Source organism: Dermacentor albipictus, chromosome 2 (assembly GCF_038994185.2).
Source record: "Dermacentor albipictus isolate Rhodes 1998 colony chromosome 2, USDA_Dalb.pri_finalv2, whole genome shotgun sequence".
Taxonomy (NCBI): domain Eukaryota; kingdom Metazoa; phylum Arthropoda; class Arachnida; order Ixodida; family Ixodidae; genus Dermacentor; species Dermacentor albipictus.
In genome coordinates, this window is record NC_091822.1 from 31,147,191 (window position 1) to 31,172,049 (window position 24,859).

Genomic DNA, 24,859 nt, shown 5'->3' on the forward strand with positions numbered 1-24,859 from the left:
GACGGGGATCGGCTGGATCTTGGTGGAGCACTGTCGGCGTTGATGTTCCTAGTCGGCGTATAGGGCGAGAAAGTGCGATTGTCGGGTACTTGGCTGTAGTGACTCGGAGACGACCACCGAGGAGGCGACGACCAGTGGTTGCGGCAATGACGGGCGATGTGTCCAATACCGGAACAATTAAAACAGATGGGTTTATCATCCGCTGTGCGCCATTCAGCTGGGTTGCGACGGAGTGGTGGAAAGCTTTGCGTCCGGGAGCGAGCGGTCGGAGAAATTTGGTAGGTGTTGGTATGGCGGACTGAGCAGAGAGATGGAATGCCCAAACTTGCTATTTCCTCCCGAACGACCGCTTGTATAAGGGAGATAGCGGGTACGCTTTCCCGACAGTCTGAACGAACGGGAGCCGGGGCCATGGCCTCAAGCTCACGGCGAACGATGCGCGTTATTTCTTCCGGTCCTGCGGGCGGAACGAACCGCGGCGGGTCTTCGCAAGAAGATGTCGCGGCGGTATTGGGCAACCGGTCGAAAGTTTGAGTGACGCGGCGGCCCTTCGCTTGTTCGAAGCGCCGGCACTCCTTAATAATTGCATCCACAGTGGCACAATCCTTACACATCAAGAGATTGAAGGCATCGTCTGCAATACCTTTCAATATATGGCCAATCTTGTCTGCCTCGGTCATGTTGTCATCAGCCTTGCGACAGAGGGCCAGCACATCCTGTATGTACACGACATAGGATTCTGTGGACGTCTGAGCGCGGCACGCAAGTTCTTTTTTAGCTGCCAGCTGACGACCGACAGGTCTGCCGAACAGGTCTCGCATTTTTTCTTTGCAAACATCCCAGCTCGTTAGGTCAGCTTCATGTGTGTCATACCATTGCTTCGCAGTTCCCTTCAGATAAAATATTACGTTTGCAAGCATCATTGTAGGATCCCACCTGTTGTTGTCGCACACTCGCTCGTACATCGTAAGCCAGTCCTCGACGTCGACGTTGTCCGTGCCACAAAATGTTCCCGGGTCCCGTGGGTGAGTGAGGATGACCGTGGGCACGGGCTGCCGAGGCGTTGTCGCTTGTGTCGGTTGATTTGCCATTGTGGCAGCAGGTAGATGACGTCCGCTGCGAAGTTCCGTGGTGGTACCCAGCACCTCCACCAAAATGTTGCGGGAAGAAAGCAGGCCCACGAGTGTAAAATAACTTATATTTACAAATGATGGATATGGCGTTCAGGCAACCGCCAGACTTCGTCTTTCTCTAGTCCAATTCAACGTCTTCCTTCACTTCACCGTAACAATATTACTTTACTTACTGCTCATTACGAGATGTTATGTGCTCAGTTTCAAGATATCATAGATGATGTGTGTTGCCATTATAGTTGCCACCTGATGGTAATTGTCTGTCTTTGTTTGCATTTTTAGATGTTTTCCTAAAATTTGTAAATCAACGCCAATACACTGTTATATTGGGTGGGGAATTCAATATTGATATGGGGTATGACGGCACGAAAAAGTTTGACTTTGAAACTGTTATTGCATGCAACGGTTGCGAAAACATTATAAATCGATCCGCTAGAATTACTCTGTGTTCGGAGACCACCATAGACGTATTTATCACAGAGTGTAATCGGTCGTGTGTGATCTGTGCTGTCGTTATGTATCCTATTAGTGATCACATGTCGATATATCGTTCTGTAAAAACAGGTGCAGCTACGTTGATTCGGAATGACATTCGTTATTGTTATCAGCATGTCTCGCCAGCTGCTTTAGATGCCTTCTGTTCAGATATTGGTACTTTGAATTGGGACAATGTTTTTCCCTGAAATGATGCGAATGCAGCCTATGATGCTGTTTTAGAATCCTTTATTTGTATATACAACAAACACTTCTCTTATAAACAACGGAATAAACATAAAGGTTGTGGAAAACATTGGAGGACGCACGAACTCCTGGGTAAAATTGACAAAAAAGACAGATTATTTCGGAAATTCATGCATACGCGCGATGAGGCGGACGTAATTGCTTTCCAGCAGTTTCGAAATGCCTTAAGTAAAGAAATTCAGAAATCAAAGGCACTGTATCATATAAAAGCACTTACTTTGAGCTCAAAACGAGGAGATGCTTATGGAATGAAATACACTCTTTGATGGGCCGCAATCCGAGAACAGAACAAAATAAGGAGGTGCGTCATGATGGAAACTTGGTCAGTGGAGAGGCTATGGCCAATGTTCTTAATGGCTACTTCGTTTACAGAGACTTTAACGACAGATCACCCGCTGCTTGCCGAACCCTGAGTCCAGAAACTACAAACACGTTTTTCCTAGCAGGTACTATTGAACCAAAAATCCACACAGCATTCCTTGGCTTAAGAAGCAAACACAGCTGCGACGCCGATGGCATGCAAATAAAACCAGTGAAATATGTTATTGGTCAGATCAGTCCAGTACTAAGACACAGATTAAATCTCTGTATTGCGACAAGGGCTTTTCCTTAGAAAATGCAAATGGCACGCGTAATAGCTCTATACAAAACGGGAACAAGCATAACGTTGCAAATTATCGACCGATATCTATTCTCCCCGTATTTTCCACAGGTATTGGAAAAAAATATTTTTAGTCGCTTATCCTGTTTTTGCACCAAATATGCACTTACAAAATCGCAATATGGCTTCCAAAAACATAAGTCTACAGAACTCGCCCTACTGGATCAAAAAGAATATATCCTACAACAGCTTGAACAAAAAGATTAGGTGGTCGGAATTTTCGTGGATTTCACACAAGCATTTGACTACATTCCCCATGGCATTTTATTTTAAAAATTAAACCATTACGGCATTTGCGGGCTCCCACTCGTGTTACTTAAAAGCTATCTGGCGCATAGATGTCAATTTGTTTCTATAAATGATTTAGCATCAGATGAGAAGAAGATAATTTCAGGTGTACCACAGGGACGTTTTCTTCGTCCATTATTGTTCACTTTATATATTAATGACGTAGTCCATATCTCCCCAGAAGCTGTTTATTATCTATGCAGGTGACACGAGTATTTTTGTCACCTCAGCATCAGATGTTCTTCTTTCTAGTAAAGCTAATGACGTCTTACAGAAGTTACACAACTGGACAAGTAACAATAAGTTTAAAATAAATGCCACTTAAACAAAAGCCGTAGTTTTTCATTCGGAAGGTCAATAAGTGACTTTCCAGAATAACCTTGTATTTAGAGGCTCAGATATAGAAATAGTGAAGTCAGTGAAAGTACTTGGAGTACATTTCTCCAGTTCTTTGCAATGGGATGACCCCCATGTCAATAATATTCAAATAAAATTAAGCACGATAACTGGAATATTAAGCCGTATCCGGTACTTATCCCCAACTCGGTGGGGTTATTGATATACAAATCATTGTATTATTCTTATCTTAACTACTGCTATTTGGTTTGTGGAACAACTACAGAAACAAACTTAACGAAATTACTAAGAACAAAGAAGAAAATTTTGAGGCTGATAGATAACGCTATAGTTCAAGCACCCAATGACCCACTATCTAAAAAATATAGGATAATCAAAGTGAATGACCTCTATCAACACAGACTACTACGAGAGCACTGTCTTAGCTGCAAACGCTCAATTTTTTTTTCATCGAGATGGCAAATTTTTCCTTAAAGGAAAAGGCCTATGAAACAAGAAATACAGAAATGTGGAGCGTTCCTTACTTTCGTACTAAATATGGCTTTCAGATCCTTCGATGTACTCTTCCGGGAATTCTAAATCATTACACTAGCAAAGGTGTAGATGTGTCTCATTTAAGTGTCGCAGAATTAGCGGCTCTTCTTTCTTGTATAAACTATGTAGCAATTTATTTATGTGCAGAAGATCGCAGCAGTTTTCTTTGTTGTATAAACTATGTATAAACGATATTTTCAATTTTCCTTTATGGCTTCATCTTTATGTAAAACAATACGTAATAAAAAAAGTGCTGTGATATTGTGATGTCCTTCAGCTGCTGCCATTTTTCACAGACGAGGCGGAGATTCCCTCAAGCCTTATTTGAACGGCTTTTCCCTCCGCCTCCTGTTACACTGTACTGTGACGAAGCAAATCAATCAATCAATCAATCAATCAATCAATCAATCAATCAATCAATCAATCAATCAATCAATCAATCAATCAATCAATCAATCAGTCAATCAATCAATCAATCATCACATGTAAACGACAAAGAACTTCATAAAATCAATTTTAATTTCTGCAGCTTTTCTATTCGGATATGTAAGCATGAACAAGGTGTAGTTTATTGCTTAATTATTGGGCCCAAAGTTCCTGCCATGTGGTTCTCATACGCATTCACTTGACAGCGAGACTAAGCTAGTTTTCGATAGCAACTCGACGAAAGCTGCAGTACTGAACGAAACGGAAGAAAAACATCACAGGGAACTAGGTCTTACAGCGACGTGTTATATTTCTTACAGACCGAGGAGAGTGGATATTGACACGTACATTCTGTGGATTTTCTGTAGGTTGCGGCGGTATGCTTCAACTTTATTTGAGCACAGGAGAGGCTTCTGAGCGAAGAAAAGACGCCAAGGACATTTCTTGAGTCAGAACTACTCTTCGTGCTGCCTGATTATTGCAATGGAAAAATTATCAGGTGAGTGTGGGAAATAAGCTTATCGCGTTATTCCTTCAGTGATAACGCGATTACATTCACAAAACAATGACGCGACGATTATTACGTGCAACTTTATTTGAATATATTTACTTTATTGGCTTTCTTTACCACATAATGAGTTCTGTGGGTACTCTAAACACACAATGACTGTTAGGCGACCAGGCAGTTGTTTCAAATCTTCATTCATAAATAGCATACAACAGTTATATTGTAATGATTACAAGCTAAAGCGGTACACTGTAAATTACAGCGCTTTATGCCGCCATGATAGAGCATTGACGTTATTTGGATTTGAAAAACAATTAAACAAGCTGGTAAACGTGTAGCATATTGAAACGGACAGGGATATAAGGTTAAATAGGATTGTATTTACTTTGCAGAAGTTATCGTCATTGCAACCACTGTGGCGAAGCCTTAGCTAGCCACACTACGACGTCTTTTTCGTCTTGTTGGTCATCGTCTTCCTTGCCGCTGTGGCACCGTAACATAACCCCCGGGGGCGAAAGCGCCGAGCCGGGGCCTGCTAGATAGCGGCCGCATGGTATGGCTTGAGTCTACCCACGTGGACCACATCAGATGACATCAACGAAGGGGCAGCACCGGATACAGCTTTTTCATAGATGACATCACCGAGTTGTCGGACGACGCGGGAAGTGCAAGAGTACCGGGAGTGCACTTCTTGCGATAGGCCCACACGCCATGAAGTAGTCGAAATGAGGACGCGGTCGTTGGCAGAGAACGGGACATCACGTTGTTGGCTGTCACAAAGAAACTTCTGTCTTCCATGCGGCTCAGAAAAGCGACGGTGGGCAATCTTGCGTGCCTTGGCGGCTGTATGTATAGCGTAGCGAGCAAGCCCAGACAAGGCACTCGAGATTAGTTAGCAGGAGCGTGTTGAAAGCAACATCGGGTCACGTTCAAAGACGAGATAGAAGGGGGAGTAGAGAGCGGTGTCATCACGTAAAGAGTTGTACGCGAACGTCACAAATGGGAGGACGGCCTCTCGGACCTGCTAGTATCACGGTTTGTCGGTTCATTCGGGGCATCAAATGGCGGGCGCTGGTTGTCATTGTGGCGATAGTAGAACGTGGAGCGTGAAAGAGACGACTGACGATAAGAGCAATAGCGGGAAATGTGCTCCACGCCACTACAACGGAAACGTATGGGCTTGTCGTCAGGTGTTCCCCATCGGGCCAGATCTCGATAACGTCGAAATGTGGGCGGAGCGTGATGAAGAGCGGCAGTAGGGGCCGTATAACGTAAAACTATTCCAATATGTTTCTATTACAATCTCCTGACGTCAAATTTGCGTAACCACCGACGCAAGCACCGGGCGGTCACCCGCAGCGTTGTCTGAACAGACCAATCAAACGCTCTCCTCGTTCATAGGAAGTCACTTTTGTTTGCTTCAAAAACGAATAACATTGCGTACACTGAGCGGCTTGTCGTGTCTAATTGGCTGACAAGAAGCGAGGAGAACGCTCAAGTGGAGAGGGATTCACTGGGGCAGAGCCAGGACACTGAAAATCGATAACCGGATGAAGAGGGTGGTGCCAGCGTCTGCGATTGGTCGGGTTTCCCTTACTTAGCTTGTGGTGGCTGGTAAAAATCACGCCGGCATTCAACGGAAACTTAAGAATGACGCTAAACTGACCCTCAGCAAAGAAGAGTTGGCAGAATGAGGTGGTAAACGTGCCGAAAAGGCTCGAAAACATTACACGGCCACGCAAGAAGTTTTATTATACGCAAGTGCACCCATGCTCTCCGGCAGGTGCGAGTAGCCAGCGTCTCAGCAATCGGCGGCAGCCATCTTTTATTCCTTTCGGAACGGGCCAGCCTGCGGCTATTCCGGAGAATATTCAGTTTTGTTCGGCATATTTAGTGCACCTTTATCGCGTATACGTCACTTTGACGCGGTGAGATTGTGCGGTTTTGTGACGTCGCGAGACAGGCAGGTGAAGTGGGTGCAGCCCGTAAACTTTTTACCAATAGCCGAGGCTAATGGCGAAAAGGGGTCGAATTAGAAATAACTGTGCTTCTTTTTTCTGTGAAATCATGCATAATCAGTTAGTAGACATCATATCAGATAGGGAGGTATCGCGGTTTTCGTGACGTCGCGTGACAGACACGTGCAGTGCGTGGTCGAAAAAAGTTTTTGACCAATCGTGGAGGGCTGATAGCAGAAATGGAATAGAAAAGTTTGGAATAGTTTTACGTTATAGCGCCCTAGGTCTAACCGCAGGGTGGGTTATATGGGGAGCACATGGGCTGCATTCCTGAGTTAGCCAGTTCTTCGCGGACAACTGCCTGGATGAGGCAGATCGTCGATTGAGTATCCTCCGAAGGGCGTACGACAGAAGATGGCGACGCGTCCTAGATTTCGCACCGCACAGTTCCGACAACACATCCGTAGACTGAAAGGAAGAATCGGCGTCTTCGCACGATAACGTAGCGGCGGTGTTGGGAAGCCGCATGAACTGTCGGGCAGTCCGACGGCTCCTTGCTTCTTCCAAACGCCTGCACTCAAGGATAATTTCGTCAACCGTCGAGCAGTCTTTAAACACGAGCAAGTATGTTATCGCACCGTGATTGTGCAATCTTTTGGGGGGAAATTCTTTCTTGTCTTATTGTCCCGCAGTAGTGACAGTGAAGAACACAGTAGCAAAGCTATGAATGAGAAAACTAAGTTTTTTTATCGGGCGAACCTGTGCCGACAAGAGAAGGCTGCACTCAAAGCACAACAAAAGTGGTGAACACAGACGGCGATCGTTGAAAAATGATCAGCGGTCAAGCGCACCGGCTTTTATAGAAGTCGTCTACGGTTCTAGCGTAATCAATGAAGATCGCGTGTCTTCTACAAAGTACACAATTCGACTCGCGTCTACATTCAGATTACACAAGGTTCGGTGACAACAGAAAACGGATGGAACCATCGGTAACATCCGTTTCTGTTGAAACATCCGATACATGCAGGCGCCTCCTGCTCAGAGTGATAAAGTTGAACATTTGTTAGCCGGCGAAAAGCGATCGCCGGCAAAAGGTAAACAAGTACATGTGTCAATACCCCCTCTTATGAAGCATTGTGCCGATGCTACAGTCAAACCCAAAAGCAAAAACAAAATAACACCTGAATAAAAATAAAAATAACTAGGTGATATCGTCTTTTGTTGTGCATTCGCTAAGCTAAATTTCAAACTATAGACAACCGCCCATAGTCATTTTTATTTGGGTGGCTAGGTTTCTTTTTCTTTTCTCTTCCTTTCAATGATTTTTTTACTTGAATGTTCGTTCAATTTTTTTACCACTAGCACCATTTGCGCCGCTACTTTTATTCTCTCTTTCAGAGAGACGATAGTTCACATACCTCCAACAGAGCAGATTACCGCCCTCCCCCCCCCCCCCCCCCCCCTCCGTCCGGGCCCCTCAGAGTCGGGAGAAAAGAGTGAGAGCCGGGAGAAAGAAAGAAAAAAAATCATTTATTGACTGATCACGACACGCAATTTAAACGAAGCACAAAAAAATAAAAACACTAGCACACATGCACTAAATCTAGATCAATGACGAAAACAAAAGAAATAAAAAGAACAGTTAACTGTGGATATGGAAATTGCCACTACACAAAACACACTTAACAGGGGTCAACTAAATAGAGTTCAAAAGAAAACGAATGATGGCATACACATGACCGGGCAGCAGCAGCAAGTCCATAACGCGCGGAGTCGACGACAGAGCTTTCCCGAAGGACGCTGGCAAGCCGATCTCTTTGCGGTGGATGCGATTGCTGGGCTGGGTTTCCCGGGAGGCTAGGTCTGACGTCTTCCCTCGAGCAGGTTGAGCTAACTTGAGGCGAACTACCGTGAACTTTGTTGCAGACGTTGGTCTGTCGTCTCTTACGTCAACTAGCAAGTCGCAGTTGTGACGCCGCTAGGCGGCCCAGACGACACTGGAGGGCACTAGCTCCTTGACGCCATTTAACAGATTGTATTCTCAGCTTCTAGGCTGCTTAGCTCGGTCTAAAACTTGCGTTTAAACAACTTCTTCTTTCCCTAGTTCTCTGTGTTAGGTAACGGCAGATATTAGTGACGATTCAATCAAGTTCACCCTATGATATCACGGCTTGTCCTAAAGCATTGGCTGCGCCCCTTTTAGTTAGCCTCTCACGCTGTCCGCTGACTTAAGGCGCGGTGGAAGTCAGACGAGGCACGTGCGGCGACTAAAACCTTACTACGACCCGGTCGCGTTTTCGCCATTGCTAGTATGTACAGCGGGGTGTGGCGCTTTTCATGGCACTCGACGTTTCTGCGCAGGCCCAAGTAAGAAAGGGTGCGAGAGAGAAAATCTGGGGACCTTTGCTCCTTGAATATGTGAGTCTGCCTAGGCACAACGGAGGAGGTTGCTTAACGCGTCTTGTATGCATTTGTCCCCTAGGTATGCCGGCATTACAGAGTGCGGTCCAGTTTGCTTACGCTCTGCCGGTGGCTGCTCGCGCGATGAGGCAGTGGGCACGGACGCCCCATTTGGTGATCGCTGTGTCTGAAGGGGAAGGTTCTGACTGGTGCTGTATAAGTCGCAGGTCGCTTTTTTAGTCGCGACGACAGATTGACTTTTTCACAAGCACTGCTCCAGGAGGGCACATGTAACCGGGAAACGGAGGCCTCAGGAGAGCACCCGAGGCCTCCACATTAAAGCAGGTGGTGCAGGATCTCCGGGGCACCCAAGCGGTAGCGGGGGGATCAAAGCTGGAAGCAGGGTGGCCGGTTGGTTGGGGCCGCGGATGCCAAAGCGCGCCGGAGGGTGTTCGCATAAAAAATTGGCTGTTCGCGATATCGGACAGCCGATTTTGTACTCCCATGGCACGCGCAGGCTTTTGCGAGCCCCAACCCACGGCCCAGTCCATGTTTCACCTTTCATGTCCCCGTTGCCGCTTTGCTGTCCTGGAGGCGCCCCCAATAATGCGACATAATGACACTCTGTTTTAACTCGTAAAAAACACGATTGAATAAATATAATTGCGTCGAGCCGCCAACTTGCGATGCCGGCACGCCTAAGGATAAGCGCATACAACACGAGCTAAGAAACTCCTCCGTAGTGCCTAGGCAGAGTCGTACATTCAAGGAGAAAAAGTCCCCACATTTCCTCTCTCGCATCCGCTCTCACTCGCGCATGCGCGCAAACGTCCATTGTCTCCTCAAGTGCCACGCTCCACTGTACCTACTAGCAATTGGAAATACACGATCCGGTCGTCCTCTCTCTTCTCCGGGGGGAAGTTGTAGCAGAGAGGCGTGTGCGTCAGGCGCATCGTGAACACCTTGCTCGAGAACAGAGCTCCCGCGCTCGGTGCCCGACGCTTGATCAACAGACCTGCCTGTGTATCGTGCAACGTTCTGGCTGGGTAATTAAACCGCCTTACATCACTCAAAGGAAGATACAACCAAAATCCCACACCACCTTTCGTGAGAATCAGAAGAGATTAGCAGAGCGCATCAAAACTGAAATATAAAGCAAAATTTATGTCAGCTACAGAGAACAACTCTCTCACCACGTTCGTTGCTGAAGACTTACTCATCCGGCAGTCATGAGAGTTAGCTGGTAGAAGGCGACTAACAGCGGCCTTTCCTTATTGTCGCACGTTTAGGTATTCTGTGACCGGCTAAAATAGGTCACGTTCTTTAACAACTGTGCCTGGTATCGAAGTTAAATCATTCCATCACAGGGAAATCAGCCGTTGATCGCGATTGGCGTTCGCTGTCCATGAGCATTTGCTTGTTTTTGTTCTCATAACGGGCACATGTATGCAAACGTTTGTTTTTGGCGTATCAGACGCTTTGGTCACTATGTCGGTTTCGGGGGCGTTAGAAGTACTGTGGGCATTTTTAAGCTACACTTTGTCATCTGTACATGATCATCATCATGTGGGGTTCATATGGCGTTCTTCTTCATCATCACTTGTGGGGCTCGCTCTTGTGTGATCCGTGCTTTGGGCGTGGTCGGTTCGCCGCATCTCCGACGCGTAATAAACGTTGGGATAACTGCTGCATCACAAGTGGTGGAGTGTGCTTTACGGTCCTCCGTCCTCTGACTCCCCGCTGAACCTCCTGGAGCTTCGATCAGGTCGCCGATTGTGCCAGCTGTCCGCCAGTATGTCGCAGGACGAGCCAACGGGCAGTTCTACTTCAACCATCTCGGCCTCGACTACTCCCAGCCTCTCCGTATCGGATTATCAGTGGGCACCAACGTGATCCCCATCTATTTGCTCGACTTCGCGGTGAAGACGTCGAAGATTAGTTGGACGACTAACCTAACCGTTGGGACGACGCGTCCAAGCTACGTCAGGTCACCTTTTGTCTCACTGGAGTAGCGAAGACTTGGTTTTTCAACCATGAGGTTGATTTCATGAACTGGAGTGCTTTCAAACAGCAGCTCCGCCAAATCTTCGACACACCGGCTGTTCATTCCGCCCTCGCAAAAAAGACGCTCGACACTCGCAAGCAACAAATCGGGGAATCTTATAGGTCGTACATCGAGGATGTGCTTGCTCTTTGTCGACGCGTGAACACGGCCATGACCGAATCAGACAGGGTTCGCCATATGTTCAAAGGCATCGGAGCTGTCGCTTCCAATGCCTTAGCCATCAAGAACCCCGCTACCGTCGCTGATATCGTCGCTACTTGCCAGCGCCTCGACGAACTCGAATCAGTACGGTTGCAGCCAGACACCACTGCAACCACTACCACCGACGACCCCACGTTACGAGCAATGATACGCGCAATAATTCGAGAAGAGCTCTGGTATCTCGGCTTAGCTGCAGGGCCTATGCCTTCTCATGCCTCCGATACCAGTCTGCGAGACGTTATCAAAAAGGAATTGGCGTTCATGGCTGGTGCACCGTACACGGACCCTCTAACACGTCGGGCCCCACCAACGTACGCACAAGTAGCCGCCGTTACTCCAGTCATCGTTCCACCGATGCCTCAAAAACCAACGCCGGCTCACATGGCTTCCATGACTACCAGCGCACCTACCCAAACCAGCTATCCCCAATGGCGTCCTCCTCCTCTCATCTGCTACTTCTGCGGCTATCGTGGCCACATAGCACGCTTTTGCCGCAAGCGCCAGCAAGACGAGCGTCGCGGATATGACGCATACGAACGGGATGACTTTTCGCCCGGAGCTACATTCCAACGTCTAGGGATCCTGCATGACCAACGCCGTCCTTATGCTCCACCGCGCGGCCGCTCTCCATCGCCTACTGTAGCATCCGAGATGGTTCCGACGTATCGTCCTGCGAGACGCCGCTCGCCGTCACCCCTTCGCCGCTCTACATCCCCACTTCAACCTGCTTCTCAATTCGCCGAGCGTCGCCCGGAAAACTGAATTATGCAGCTTTTGGAGGAAAAGCTGCATCGAATGACAAGACAGAAATTCCTCCATCGCGTCCGTGCAATATGATATTGGTTGTAGCAGAAGGTGTACAAGTCGAAGCTTTGATAGACACTGGTGCTAGTGTTTCAGTTATTCCCCGTTTATTGTGTTCGCGCCTCCGGAAAGTTACGACCTCCTATAATGGACCTACGCTACTCGCTGCTCAAGGGGCCGCCATTCGACCTACCGCCATGTACACTGCTCGTATTTCCATTGACGGACTTCTGCATTACGTGCAATTTGCAGTACTAAGTTCGTGTGCCCAGCAGCTCATATTGGGATGGGATTTTCTTTCCACAGCCTCCACCTCCATCTGTAGCGCGCAACGCGTTCTCCACATGACCGACACCACCTATTCACTTCATGCAGATGACGCACCACTTCACTTGCTTGCTACAGAAGATGCCGCGCTACCACCTCGCCATCAAAGCATTGTTACTATCACGTCTGATGTCATTGACTGCGGCGACGTGCTCGTATTACCATCTGCACGCTGTCTCGCAAGAGGGATAGCCTTTGCATCAGGGCTGGTTTGGTTTGATCATGGCTCTGCAGTTCTCTGCGCTACAAACCCGACATCCGAAAAGATTTTCATCCCTAAAGGCACTACATTGGCTTGTGCCACTGAATCGGAGTCTATCTCTGTTGTTTCCTTTAAAGTAGCTTCCTCTGAAATTCCTTGTACTGGACAGACCGCATCTCCTTCAGCTCTTGCAGCTGCCATCAGATCCGACCTGACACCTTCGCAGTCACAACAGTTGCTTGCTTTGCTCCAAAAACATGAAGCTTCGTTTGACGCGCATTCATCTTCGTAGGGAAAAGCTTCGATTACAACGCATCGGATAGAGACAGATGGCACATCTATCGTGTGCCGTAGACCGTATCGCGTATCGCTAGCCGAGAGGAGAGCCATTGACGAGAACGTCACCGACATTCTTCAACGGAGCATAATAAGCCCCTCTGCTAGCCCTTGGTCTTCCCCCGTTGTTTTGGTTCGTAAAAAAGACGGCTCTGTTCGATTTTGTATCGACCACCGAGCACTTAACAAGATCACACGCAAGGACGCATACCCTATGCCGTGAATAGACGATGCCTTGGATTCCCTGCAGAGTGCAGAGTACTTCTCCAGTCTCGATCTGCGTTGCGGCTACTGGCAGATACCTATGCATGAGCACGATAAAGAGAAAACAGCGTTTTCGACACCAGATGGGCTCTCCGAGTTTAATGTCATGCCTTTCGGCCTCTGCAATGCACCCGCAACGTTCGAGCGCATGATTGACACCGTTCTTCGTGGCCTGAAATGGAAGACTTGCTTGTGCTATCTGGACGATATTGTTGTTTTCTCTTCAACCTTCTCTCAGCACCTGAAACGTCTGGATGAAGTTCTCACGTGTCTTGCCAACGCTGTACTTCAGCTAAACACCAAGAAATGCCATTTTACGAGCAAAGCGATCAAAGTATGAGGTCGCATTGTGAGCATAGACGGCATTCGTCCAGATCCTGACAAGGTTTCGGCAGTTCGGCACTTCCCTCGTCCCGAAAAGACCAAAGATTTGCGCAGTTTCTTAGGCCTCGCTTCCTATTTCCGCCGATTCATACGAAACTTCGCCTCAATAGCGTCACCTCTGCACAAATGACTTGGTTCTAACGTTTCCTTTGTGTGGTCTCCCGAATGTGAATCAGCGTTCGCCCATCTGAAGTGCGCTCTCACATCTGAACCAGTACTTCGCCATTTTGATGAAGCTGCTCCTACCCTCCTGCATACGGATGCTAGTGGTCACGGCGTTGGTGGCATTCTCGTAAAGCGAGACGACACTTTAGGTGAGAGGGTCGTCGCGTACGCAAGGCGCGTTCTCACAAACGCCGAAAAGAATTACACCATCACGGAGCAGGAATGCCTAGCTATCGTTTGGTCTGTGCAGACGTTTCGACCTTATCTTCACGGCCGCCATTTCACCATAGTTACAGACCATCATGCATTATGCTGGCTTTCGACGCTGAAGAACTTGTCTGGACGACTTGGTCGGTGGATCCTTCGTCTGCAAGAATACGACTCTACTATTACCTACAAGTGTGGAAAAGGCTTCTACAAGGCTTCTCACGACGACATGACTGCTGGTCACCTTGGTTTCCAGAAAACCTATAGGACCGCATCAAAGGTCGCTTCTACTGGCCTGGCTTGCCCGCCAGCGTAGCGAGGTTTGTGGCTTCGTGCGCCCTATGTCAGCGTCGAAAGCTCCCTACATCAGCTCCAAGCGGACAACTGCAACCGGTTCCGTGTCTGTCGTAACCATTTGAAGTCGTTGGAATTGACCTGTACGGTCCTGTGACTCTCACCGGTAAGCGATGGATTGTGACAGCCGCTGACAACTTGACACGCTACGCCGAAACAGCTTGTGTGAGTTCTGCCTCAGCGTCTGAAGTTGCTGCACTCGTACTTCAAGCTTTAACTCGGCGTCACGGTGCTCCCCGCGTCGTCCTGAGCGACCATGGAAAAGCATTCCTCTCGCAACTAGTAGACGAAGTACTCAGAGCCTCCGGAACCACTCACAAGACTACCTCCAATTACCATCCGCAAACCAACGGCCTAACAGAGCGATTTCATCGCACGCTGTCCGACATGCTAGCTATGTACATCGAGCCAGATCACAGAAACTGGGACGCAATTTTGCCATTCGTGACTTTTGCGTACAATACTGCCGTTCAACGCACGACCGGTTACTCGCCGTTTTACTTTATATATGGTCGTTCGCCCTCTTCCTGCCTTGACATCTCTTTCTTCGCGCCAACTGTCCATCAATGTCCTTCCTCCTGCGAAGAATATGTGTCCCGCATTCTGCGTTGTCGCCAGCTCGCCCGCATCAACACCGAAGCACATTAAGAGGACTGCAAGCAGCATTACGACGCCTCTCATCACGTCGTGTGCTTCCACCCTGGCGAGGAAGTGCTACTCCGGACACCAGTTCGTAATCCTGGCTTGTGTGACAAGTTTCAGCTTCGGTTCATCGGCCCCTACAAAGTCTTGGAGCAGACTTCTCCGGTTAGCTATCGCGTGGCACCAGTTATTGTTCCAAATGACCGCCGCTGCCGCGAGGTTGTCCACGTTTCCCGTATGAAGCCTTTCACGAGGCGTTCACCGCCCCTTTTAATTGCGGCCAGGATGGCCGCTCTCGCGCGAGGGGATATTAGTGTGCGCATTTATAAGCTACACTTTGTCACCTGTACATCATCATCATCGTGTGAGGTCCATATGGCGTTCTTCATAATCGCTTGTGGGGCTCGCTCTTGTGTGATCCGTGCTTTGGGCGTGACCGGTTCGCCGCATCTCCGACGCGTAATAAACGTCGGAATAACTGCTGCATCACACTACATTTAGAACACCCGTTCACTGTGTTGTTATCTTTCATTATCGCTGGGGTACGTAGAGTGAGCGCCGCACTGGACTCAGCGCAGGGAGTGTTTCCCACAGGTGCTACGGGCGACCGCCAGTCTCCAGCGGCGCTGTCTACCAACCCCTCACTTGTCGCTCGCTCCCATCAATTTGAGGCGCATTCAACGGAAGTACGCGCCAGGCACCGCGTTTACATAAATGCGACAGAAGCGCATCCCATCTTCTATCGCATCACCAGTAATGCGATGCGCCCTCGTTTACATGTAGCGCATCAGCCCTGATGCGATGGTGGTGGCACACGTTGTCGCACATCGAAGGCAAATAAGTGCTTCCAGACATTTCCGCCACCACGCCTCGCGGAAGCTTCGCGAGCGAAGCAGATCCGCAGAAAATTCAATTTCACATAATTTCTAATGCGATGCAATCCCGTTTACCTACACTGTGAAAGTCGACTTACGCGTCTCAATCTAACCCTACCTGCCGTATTAATGTGACACGCTTTCCTGAAGCATTAACCCCGTTTACATGAATACGATGCGCAAGGAAGTTGATGCGATGCGATTTGCAAGTTATCGCATTTATGTAAACTCAGCTAGATATCGCTTTTGCGTAAAACCTCAGCCACCCCAACAGCTCAGCTCTTCAAGTAGGCGGTGTCTGTCTGAAGCGGCGAAGCAAGCGAGCAAGAAAGGCACCCGGATGTGCAGAAAATCGCGCGTCGGAGAAAGTACCAAGGAGCGCGAGCGCGAGGCAAAGTAATGCCACCCAAAGGAAAGTGTGGGTAACGTTGAGCGAAGGCTGGAAAGACAAACGAGGAGGACGAATGCAGGCAGAGGCGCGCTGGGTTGACCTCCGGTGACAGTTGCTACAGGCATTGTTTGGGATGCACCACGTATTGGGATAACATCGTCCTCACGCGCCGTAGTACGTTGTGTGTGCGAGTGAGAGCGCGCGACAGTGAGCCCACGACAGCGGCTCGATCAAACGTGCGCAAGGGCGGAAGCGCGCCGTAGTCCGTCGCGCGCCTGGTACCGGGAGAGTGGAGGGACGTGGGGAATTGTACTTCGGCCCCGTCCGGTCGCACGGGCTTTAACTTGAAAGCAATTCGCTTTGGGACACACTCTAAATGGGCCGACGGCTCGTATCTTTGATTGCGCAGTGTTCTCAGCCCTCAGTTTGCATTGAAGCGTCACTTTGCTCGCTGCTGCTGCCGCGATTTGTCACGCCTGCGTTTCGACAGCGAGTGTCCGCGGTAATAAAGTGTAAAGTGTTCGTGTTTGCCAGGGTACGCTGACACCGCGCTTGGTAACGAAGTTTGTTAGCGAATATTTACAAGGGGGTGTTGTATACCGGCGGCTGCTGCGTATGGCGCGCCCACGCGAGCACTGTGTTGAATACGATCTGCGATACGGACAGTGTATGTGTTTAGGCGCACTGAGGGCCGATAGCGTCATGCGCGCTATAGCACCCACACGCTTGCACTTACCGCGAATTCACCAAGTGAAATGTTACTGTAAATTTCTTGCCTAGCAATCATTCTCACAACAGTCAGTGTCATAGATGTCACGTAGTGCTTCTACAAATAATATCATCGTTGCTGAGGTCCCGGAGACATTTAATTCCGCAAGTCCGGCGTCAATATCTATTTAAAAAGTTGCTCCTTTATTTACATATTCAACGCAGAAATACCAGAATAACGGCGCACCATATTGAAAGACCCACAGCCTCTCAAATGACCACCGGAAAAACGAAACAGCTGATTTATGTTGACGTCTTTTACGTTCAACTTTTTAACGTGCACCTATTAGGCGCCCGTTCCTTCGACAAGCGTCGGCGTGCCTCGGCGTCGCAGTTCGGCGTAACCGAGCGAACGGTGAAGGCAGCGAAGGATGAAAGACGCGAGGAGGAAAGCGGAGAGGAGGGCGCAGCGGAACCATGAGGCATGAAGGAGGGTATGGCGAAAGCGTGAGAAGATAATGGTAGTGCGGCGACACTCACTGCCAAATGGGGTCAAAGTAGCCCGCCTTGCCTGGGAGGTTTGTCTGAGGTGGCTGCTGCGAATCGCGCCCACGCGTCACCCACGCGCTGCCTCTCGCGATCTCCCGATCAGCGAGGCAGTCGCGCCGCACTTCGCTCCATTTCCGACGTGCCGCACGAGATAGGTCATCCGCGCCAGCCAATACATCGCCAAATGAAAACACGCATATAGCTGCGCTCAAATTATGCATTAGGGAGCATCGTAGTAACCGGTGCATTCCCTTAACACAGAAAATAGGACGTATGGCGTAATGTATTTTCTTGATGGCTCCAACGAGCATGATGCAGTTTTTCGTTATTGTTGGCGACAAATAACGGTTGCGCAGTTGAGTAAGAGTAGGTAAATTGATTTGTCATCAATAAAGTGTGCTAATTGACCGCCTGCCGTGGCAGTTGTCTAGCCTTCCTGGGCAACTCATAATGGAGGAATGTTGTAGATATGCTGTCACGAGGTAGAGCCATTCGTCCATATTTGTCCGGTATGGATTGGGGGACAGTGCACAGCTTCTTCAAGAAAAGCTAGCAATTTGGTGGAAGAGCAGCAAAAATTGAGGGTTCTGGTAATGTAGACCAATTCGGTGTTGGTATTTTACCAACTGATATAATAAATTGTCTTTGTTAGTACTTGAGAGCGACAAAACACAGACGGCGCATCCATAATCACTCATCAACTTTACTAGGCAGCTAAGATCGTACCTCCAGTCGGCACTAGTGAAGCGGCACACAACAATGCAACATTGTCGCGGAACGAAATTCGATGTGTGGGCGACATAGGGCTGCTGTGGAAAACAAAAAAAATATTTCCGTAATATCCGCTTTCTTCCAACATTTCTTGCACGTAAAATGCAGAATTTTTATACATGTTATCGCTGTATCTAAATCATTATGGGTGCTTCTGCAAACTCAGCAAAGCTGAAGCTCATGTACAGAAGCACTGCACGACGGCTTTGACACTGACTGTTTTAACAATGATGCAAGGCGGAAGCCTCATCAAGCAGAATCGGCGATAACTGACGCACGCCAGCACGATGACAACGAACGATATCGTAAGCGACAGGGCAGGGCAGCGCCAGCGATGGGAAACACCCCCTTTCCGAAGGCCGTAAGAATGGAACGCACGCCGAACCAACTCCGGCCGTTGTCCAGCTGAGCACTAAATTAACGGCTCTTGTTCTGATTCTGCCGTTATCCACTTTTCATTTCGAAAAAAAAGAAACATTGCGCAGAGATGGCGGCAGCAGAGTGTTCTTGCGAAATGTAGGTACCCATTACATCCTAAAATCGAATGTGATCTCCATGCGCACCAGTATTTAGGCAATCCCGCGCGTGTATTTCGCCGCAGCTTCCAACATGTGGCGTATTTTGATAGCGAGGTTACACTCGGGAGCTACGTAATATTTTAGCAATAAATTGACCTACATTGCCTTCAGCAGTAGCTACAGGCGCGTTAAAATGCGGTTGTAACTTTTTCTACACAAGAAAGCTCCCCATACGAAAAAAGAAACTGCTAAAATCTTTGACAAATCACCATTTCGGCAGTCATACCGTTCTGCACCATCGTTCGTTAAGTTCCCTTAACGCTATGAATTTTTTTTTCAGGATCAATACTCGTGTAGTTTACATGGCGATTGAGTATTGCTAGCACGCGTAATAACTAATTTAACCATTAGATGCGTGCTAAACTTACTCATCATCAAACACCAACCCCTTGCCCAGTAACTGCTGTTACGGTTAGCTTTGTGCGGGAATGAATGGAGCGGATCCAAAACGGCTGCCACACGACGTGCCTAATCGACACACTCGCCAACATGAAAAGATATGTCCGTCGGGTGTGTGCGCCGGAATTGCGTGCTGTCTGTGCAAATGCTGCCCTCCTTCGTGACCTCCGCGATCATCTCCGGCGGCGCGCGGCGCCGGAGCTGATCGCGGAGTCCACGCCTCCTTTGACCTATGTCTCCCTCAACGCCAGGGGGTGATTCCTCTCTGTATTCCTGCGAATGGGTTGACACGACGTGACCTACGTTCAACCCCTCTACTCCAGGCAGTGCTTTCTCTCCGCATTCCTTTGTGTGGGTTGATTTGACGTGTACCGACAATGCCCTCTACCAGGGCGGAAGAGAGAACGAAGTTGTCTGGATGGTGGAGGGCATAAGAAAACCAGCGAGCCGCCAAGTGGAGGCACACCTTCTCTGCCCTCGCGTGCCAGATGCACGCACGCAGTACGTTTCTATACTTTTTTAAAGCGGTTTCTTTGCCTCTTCCTTCGACTTTCCCACTGCTGCTGCTGCTGCTGCTGTGGGCCGCTGTCGCGCACACTGCGTCGGGGGGGGGGGGTTCAGAGGGTGTATATGATAGCGCAAGTAAGAGAGAAAAGGCGACATGAGAAACTCTTTTCAACCCACCACGTCAAATGTGCACAATGCCCTCTGGAGCTCCCTGGCCATCGCCACATTAGCCGCTTGACCGCTGTAATTATCCGTGACTCCCCTCAGACCTGGATCTCACCCTAGTGACGGACAAGGCGTTCCCTACCCGCATCAGCACGTCCACGCACAGAGACACCACCCTGGATCTCTACTTCGTGAAGAACACAGCCGATGCCCGCTGGTCCAATCTTGCGGAGGATCTTGGCAGCGACCATCTGATACTGGCGGTGCACTTACCCACCATCATCACGAAGCCCAAGTCGTACACGTGGGTCAACTGGGACCTCTTTCCCAAGACTGGCGCCTCACGACTCCCTCCCGACACTGCCCCGAACCTCGAGACGTGGACGGCTCAGCTCAAGGCTGACGTCGGTAAGGCCACGAAAACACTCAGCATGGATATGCCAACCGTGAAAACGGACAGCCGCCTCGCCCACTTGCTCGAGGCCAAACAGTCTCGACTGATACGATGGAAGAGCCAGCGTCTCAGCCGCAGGCTCCGCAAACGCATTGCAGAACTGAACAAGACCATAACGGATAACTGCAGCACACTATCCAAACAGCAATGGGACGAAGTCTGTAACTCAGTCGATGAACAGGTTCGAGACGGGAAGACGTGGAACCTCTTCAAACACCTGCTCGACACCAACAACACCAGCACAAACCATCGCCACTCACTCACCAGAGTCCTTCACCAGGCCAAAGGCACCGCTTCGCCGGATGACGTCGTCAAGACCCTTGTGCATAAGTACCCGCCGATACCGACAGGCCCGCCGACCCTACATCCCGATTACACAGGTACCGACAACACCCTCCTCGACGCCGAATTTTCCGTCGAAGAGGTACGCCGGGCTCTCCACGAACTTAAAGGCCGTTCCGCCCCGGGCCCCGATGGCATAATCAACAAGCTCCTGCGAAACTTAGACGACCCCTCCGTCGTGTACCTCACGGGTGCCATCAATGACGTGTGAGGCCCCCGGCGAGTTACCTGACGCCTGGAGACTAGCCCAGACGATCCGATTCCAAAACCGGGCAAGGCGCCTGGCGTCGATAACCTTCGCCCCGTCTCGCTCACGTCGTGTGTGGATAAGGTGGACGAGCATGTCCTACTCAACAGAGTCGGCCGGTATCTCGAATACCAAGACTGTTCCACACCACATGATCGGCTTTCAACCCGGGCTCTCGACGCAGGGTACGATGCTTCTCCTGAAGCACCAGATCATAGACGCCGGGGCCACGTGAGACAGCCGCGCAATGCTCCAGCTCGACCTGGAGAAGCCGTTCGATAACATCAAGCACTCGGCGATACTTAAGGCGATCGCGGATCGGGGCTCGGGCACCGGTTCTACGAGTTTGTCTGCTCCTTCCTAACCCGTCGCAAGGCTGTGCTGCGTGCCGGAGACCTCACGTTGGAAGAAGTCGAGCTCGGACAGCGTGGCACCCCCAGGGCTCCATCCTCTCGCCGACGCTGTTCAACCCGGGGATGATTAGGCTCTCCGAACGCCACTCGAAGATACAAGGTCTCATTCATACGGTATACGCGGACGACATCACCATCTGGTGCTCCGTGGGGTCGGATGGCTTTATCGAATCCGCTCTGCAGGAGGCAGCCGAAACCTCCGAGTCCTACCTCGACCACACGGGCCTCAAGTGCTCCTCCGCCAAATCGGAGCTGTTATTGGACAGTCCAAAACGACAAGGCAAAAGGCCTAAGGGGTGGAAACCCCCGACTGAGCGCAACATCACCGTCCGCACCAGACAAGGTCGCCAAATCCCCAGGGTCGACTCCATCCGAGTACTGGGAATGATAATCGATGCGGGCGAATCAAACATCCAAACGGTCCACAAGCTGGCGACAAAGATGGACAACGCAATACGAATCGTACGCAGAGTGGCCAACCGTCACCACGGCCTCAGAGAAAACAATCTGCTGCGTGTCGTACACGCGTTCGTCCTATGTCACCTTACCTACGTCGCAGCGATGCGAAAGTGGAAACAATCGGAACGGGACAAGCTCAATTCACTCACCTGAAAGGTAGTGAAGCGGGCCCTTGGGCTCCCGATCACCATGCCGGCGTATCGACTCCTCGAGCTCGGGCTGCACAATACGCTGGAAGAGATCGCTGAGGCTCCGGAGAGAGCGCAGATGATACGACTGACGATGACCAAGACCGGCTATCACATCTTGCGCGAGCTCGGTTACTTCCCACCGAACACCCAGGATCCACCGGAGTTTACACCGGTTCCCCGCGAGCTCCGCGACTTGATAACGATCGCACCCATTCCGCGAAACGTACATCCGGAACACAATCGAGGCAGGCGCCTAGCCCGGGTGACTTAATTCCTCAAACGCATAAACAAGAAAGCGGACGACGTCGCTTTTGTGGACGCCACCGCCTACCGATGCAACGGAGTCTTCGCCGCGGTAGCGGTCTCGTCCTCGCAGCGGACCGTAAATGCCGCCACGGTACCCACACGCGACCCCTAGGGTGGCGGAACAAGTGGCCATAGCCCTGGAAATGCTCGACGATAAGCGAAATTCAACATTAGGCGACTCGAGACCGGCCATCAAAGCGTTTGAGAGAGGAGTCGTCTCCGACCAGGCGTTACGCGTCCTCCGCGGCGCTCATCCGAGCACCCTCAATCACCCCACCGTCATCTGGTTTCCGGCCCACCTGGGCCGGATCCCGGGCGCCCTCTCCAACCTCAACGAGACAACCCACGACGACGCGCACGCGCTTACCGACCGCGCCCTCACCCCCGGGCAGCCGCGTCTCGATGAGCGGGAGGCGAGCAGGGACGCCCCAGTAACGTACAATGAAATCACCAGGCACTTTTACTTGGGACGACGCCTCTTTCCGCCCTCGCAATCCAAACTAAACAGGCCGCAGGCGCTAACGCTGCACATGTTACAAACAGATACTTATCCAAACCCCGCCACCTTACACATCATCTACCCGGACGTCTACCACGACGATGCGTGCCCCTCGTGTGCACTCGCACACGTGCTCTGGGAGTGCAGAAACGCTCCGCCTGACTACCTCCAACAAGTGGGAGAAGACCCTACGAAGCTCTTTCCTACAAGACCAGCAATGGGCCGTCCAGTAGGCTCGCATAGCGGCTGCCAGGTACTCCCTGGCGGTCACTGTGTGGGAGACGCCCACTGCGCGCTGACGTGCGTCCTGCAGGAATTTTATTAAAGTTTGTCCACTCCAATCCCCTCAAAAGCATTGCAGAAACTGCAGCTCTTCTCTTTCTACTAACGTGCTAGGCCAGAGGGGACGCAGACAGAACTTCAGATAGGAGAATATGGAGAGGGAGAAGAGGCAGTTCCAATATAAAAGAGGGGGAGGTGACGTGAGAAGGCAAGGAAACCCCACTACTACGCGACAGCGGTTGCGAGGAAACAGGATAAACTCAAGTTCAAGATACGGCACAATAGGTCGCTGCTATTTCTAAAAAATAAACGCCATGCCAATATGTCAAGCGGGCAACTTACGCAGTGCTTGCAGAAGCATCCGCATTAATTAAAGCGCACGGAAGGGTCCAGGAGACACTACGGAAGCGGTCGACCGTCAAATCAACACTTCTGTGGCCGCCGCATTAGCTTTGCGGCTATGGAATTGCTAGAGATCGTTGATTTGATCCCAATCGTGGCAGCCGCATTTTGAAGGGGGCGAAATAGAGAATGCAAGTGCACTTATATTTTGGGACACATTAAAGAGCATCACGGTGTGAAAATTAATCCGGAGTCCGCCACTACATCTTGCTTCAAAATCCAAGTGTAGTTTTGGCGCGTACAGCCCCATACTCCGATTCAAGTTCAATACTTCTGCCGAAATGCGATGTGCCATGTGAGCAAATGACAATGCTCAACTCTCTTAGAAGTTATAAAATATGGCGCGCAACAACGCCTCAAGCAAAAACCACTCCCTGCGTGTTCTGTGTACTACGCAGACAAACAGCAGTGGTGCACGCAAGGTAACGTTTAACATTAACCCACCACTCTTGTGCTAGCCTAAACGTTGAAAAAGGTAAACTTTAGCCGTCAACATTACCGCTAAGTATCGCCAATCAAAGCATTCAGCACGGAAAGCTTCACTTACATCGATTCCCACAGTGCGTGAGCTTGCATAATTTTTTGTCGTGGCTCGCACTGCTAACCCGTTAATGATGCATTGATCTTCTGCTGTTATTTTTTACATCGCCTCGTCTTCCCAGGCAGACCCTCTCCGATGGTCAACCTGGTTGGAGCTCCAAGCAGACACTGTTGAAGGTTGCCGAAACCCCGTCCCCTTAACTGGTGGCAGCCTTAACACTACGCACATACATCACAGTTGTTTTCTTGAAATTGCTTTTCTTACGCATGGTGAGAAGTCATAAACTTTTTTCTTTGCTTGTGGTAATTTTGTTGAGGAACCTTGCTATTAGTACATGACCAAACAGACTTGGGTTATGAAACAAAATTCCCGCGAAATTAGGGCAAATTCTCTGCTAAGACGCATTTTTTTATATTCTTGCCGACTGTGTCAAACTGGAAGTTGCAAACTTCTGTCACCTGCCGGTTCCAGGCACAGGGAAGCGGATGGAGAAGCGCCGGTACCCGACACGAGGCCATGGTGTAGAAGTCGCTGTCGGCCAGCGGCCCTCCGTACCAGCCGTATGTATTGGCCATGTCGTCGAGGGTTGAGTACAACCGGTCGTATTCTGGCGACCGTCGCATGGCGTGCAGATCCAGCAGAGCGACGGCGCTGTTTAAGCCTGGGTTGCCGCCCACCGTCGGGGGATCCCCGCAACCGCCCTTCCTTGGAGGAGCGCCCCTTTGACGCTGCAAAGAACGAGCGTACCTGCCGCAAGATAGTGTGCATTACACCAGGCGAACAAAGGCTGTGTTGGTCGATACTGTATTAAATAAACATTGAC

At 50.0% G+C, this 24,859-nt stretch overlaps 1 protein-coding gene across 1 annotated transcript in view; it reads right to left on the minus strand.

Moving 5' to 3' along the window:
• The window catches only part of LOC135916585 (uncharacterized), a 45,284-nt gene that overhangs the window by 7,285 nt on the left and 13,140 nt on the right, over positions 1–24,859 (minus strand). The window contains exon 4 of the mRNA XM_065450019.1: positions 24,495–24,783. Coding sequence (XP_065306091.1) covers positions 24,495–24,783 — 289 coding nt within the window. The remainder of the gene's footprint in view (positions 1–24,494; positions 24,784–24,859) is intronic.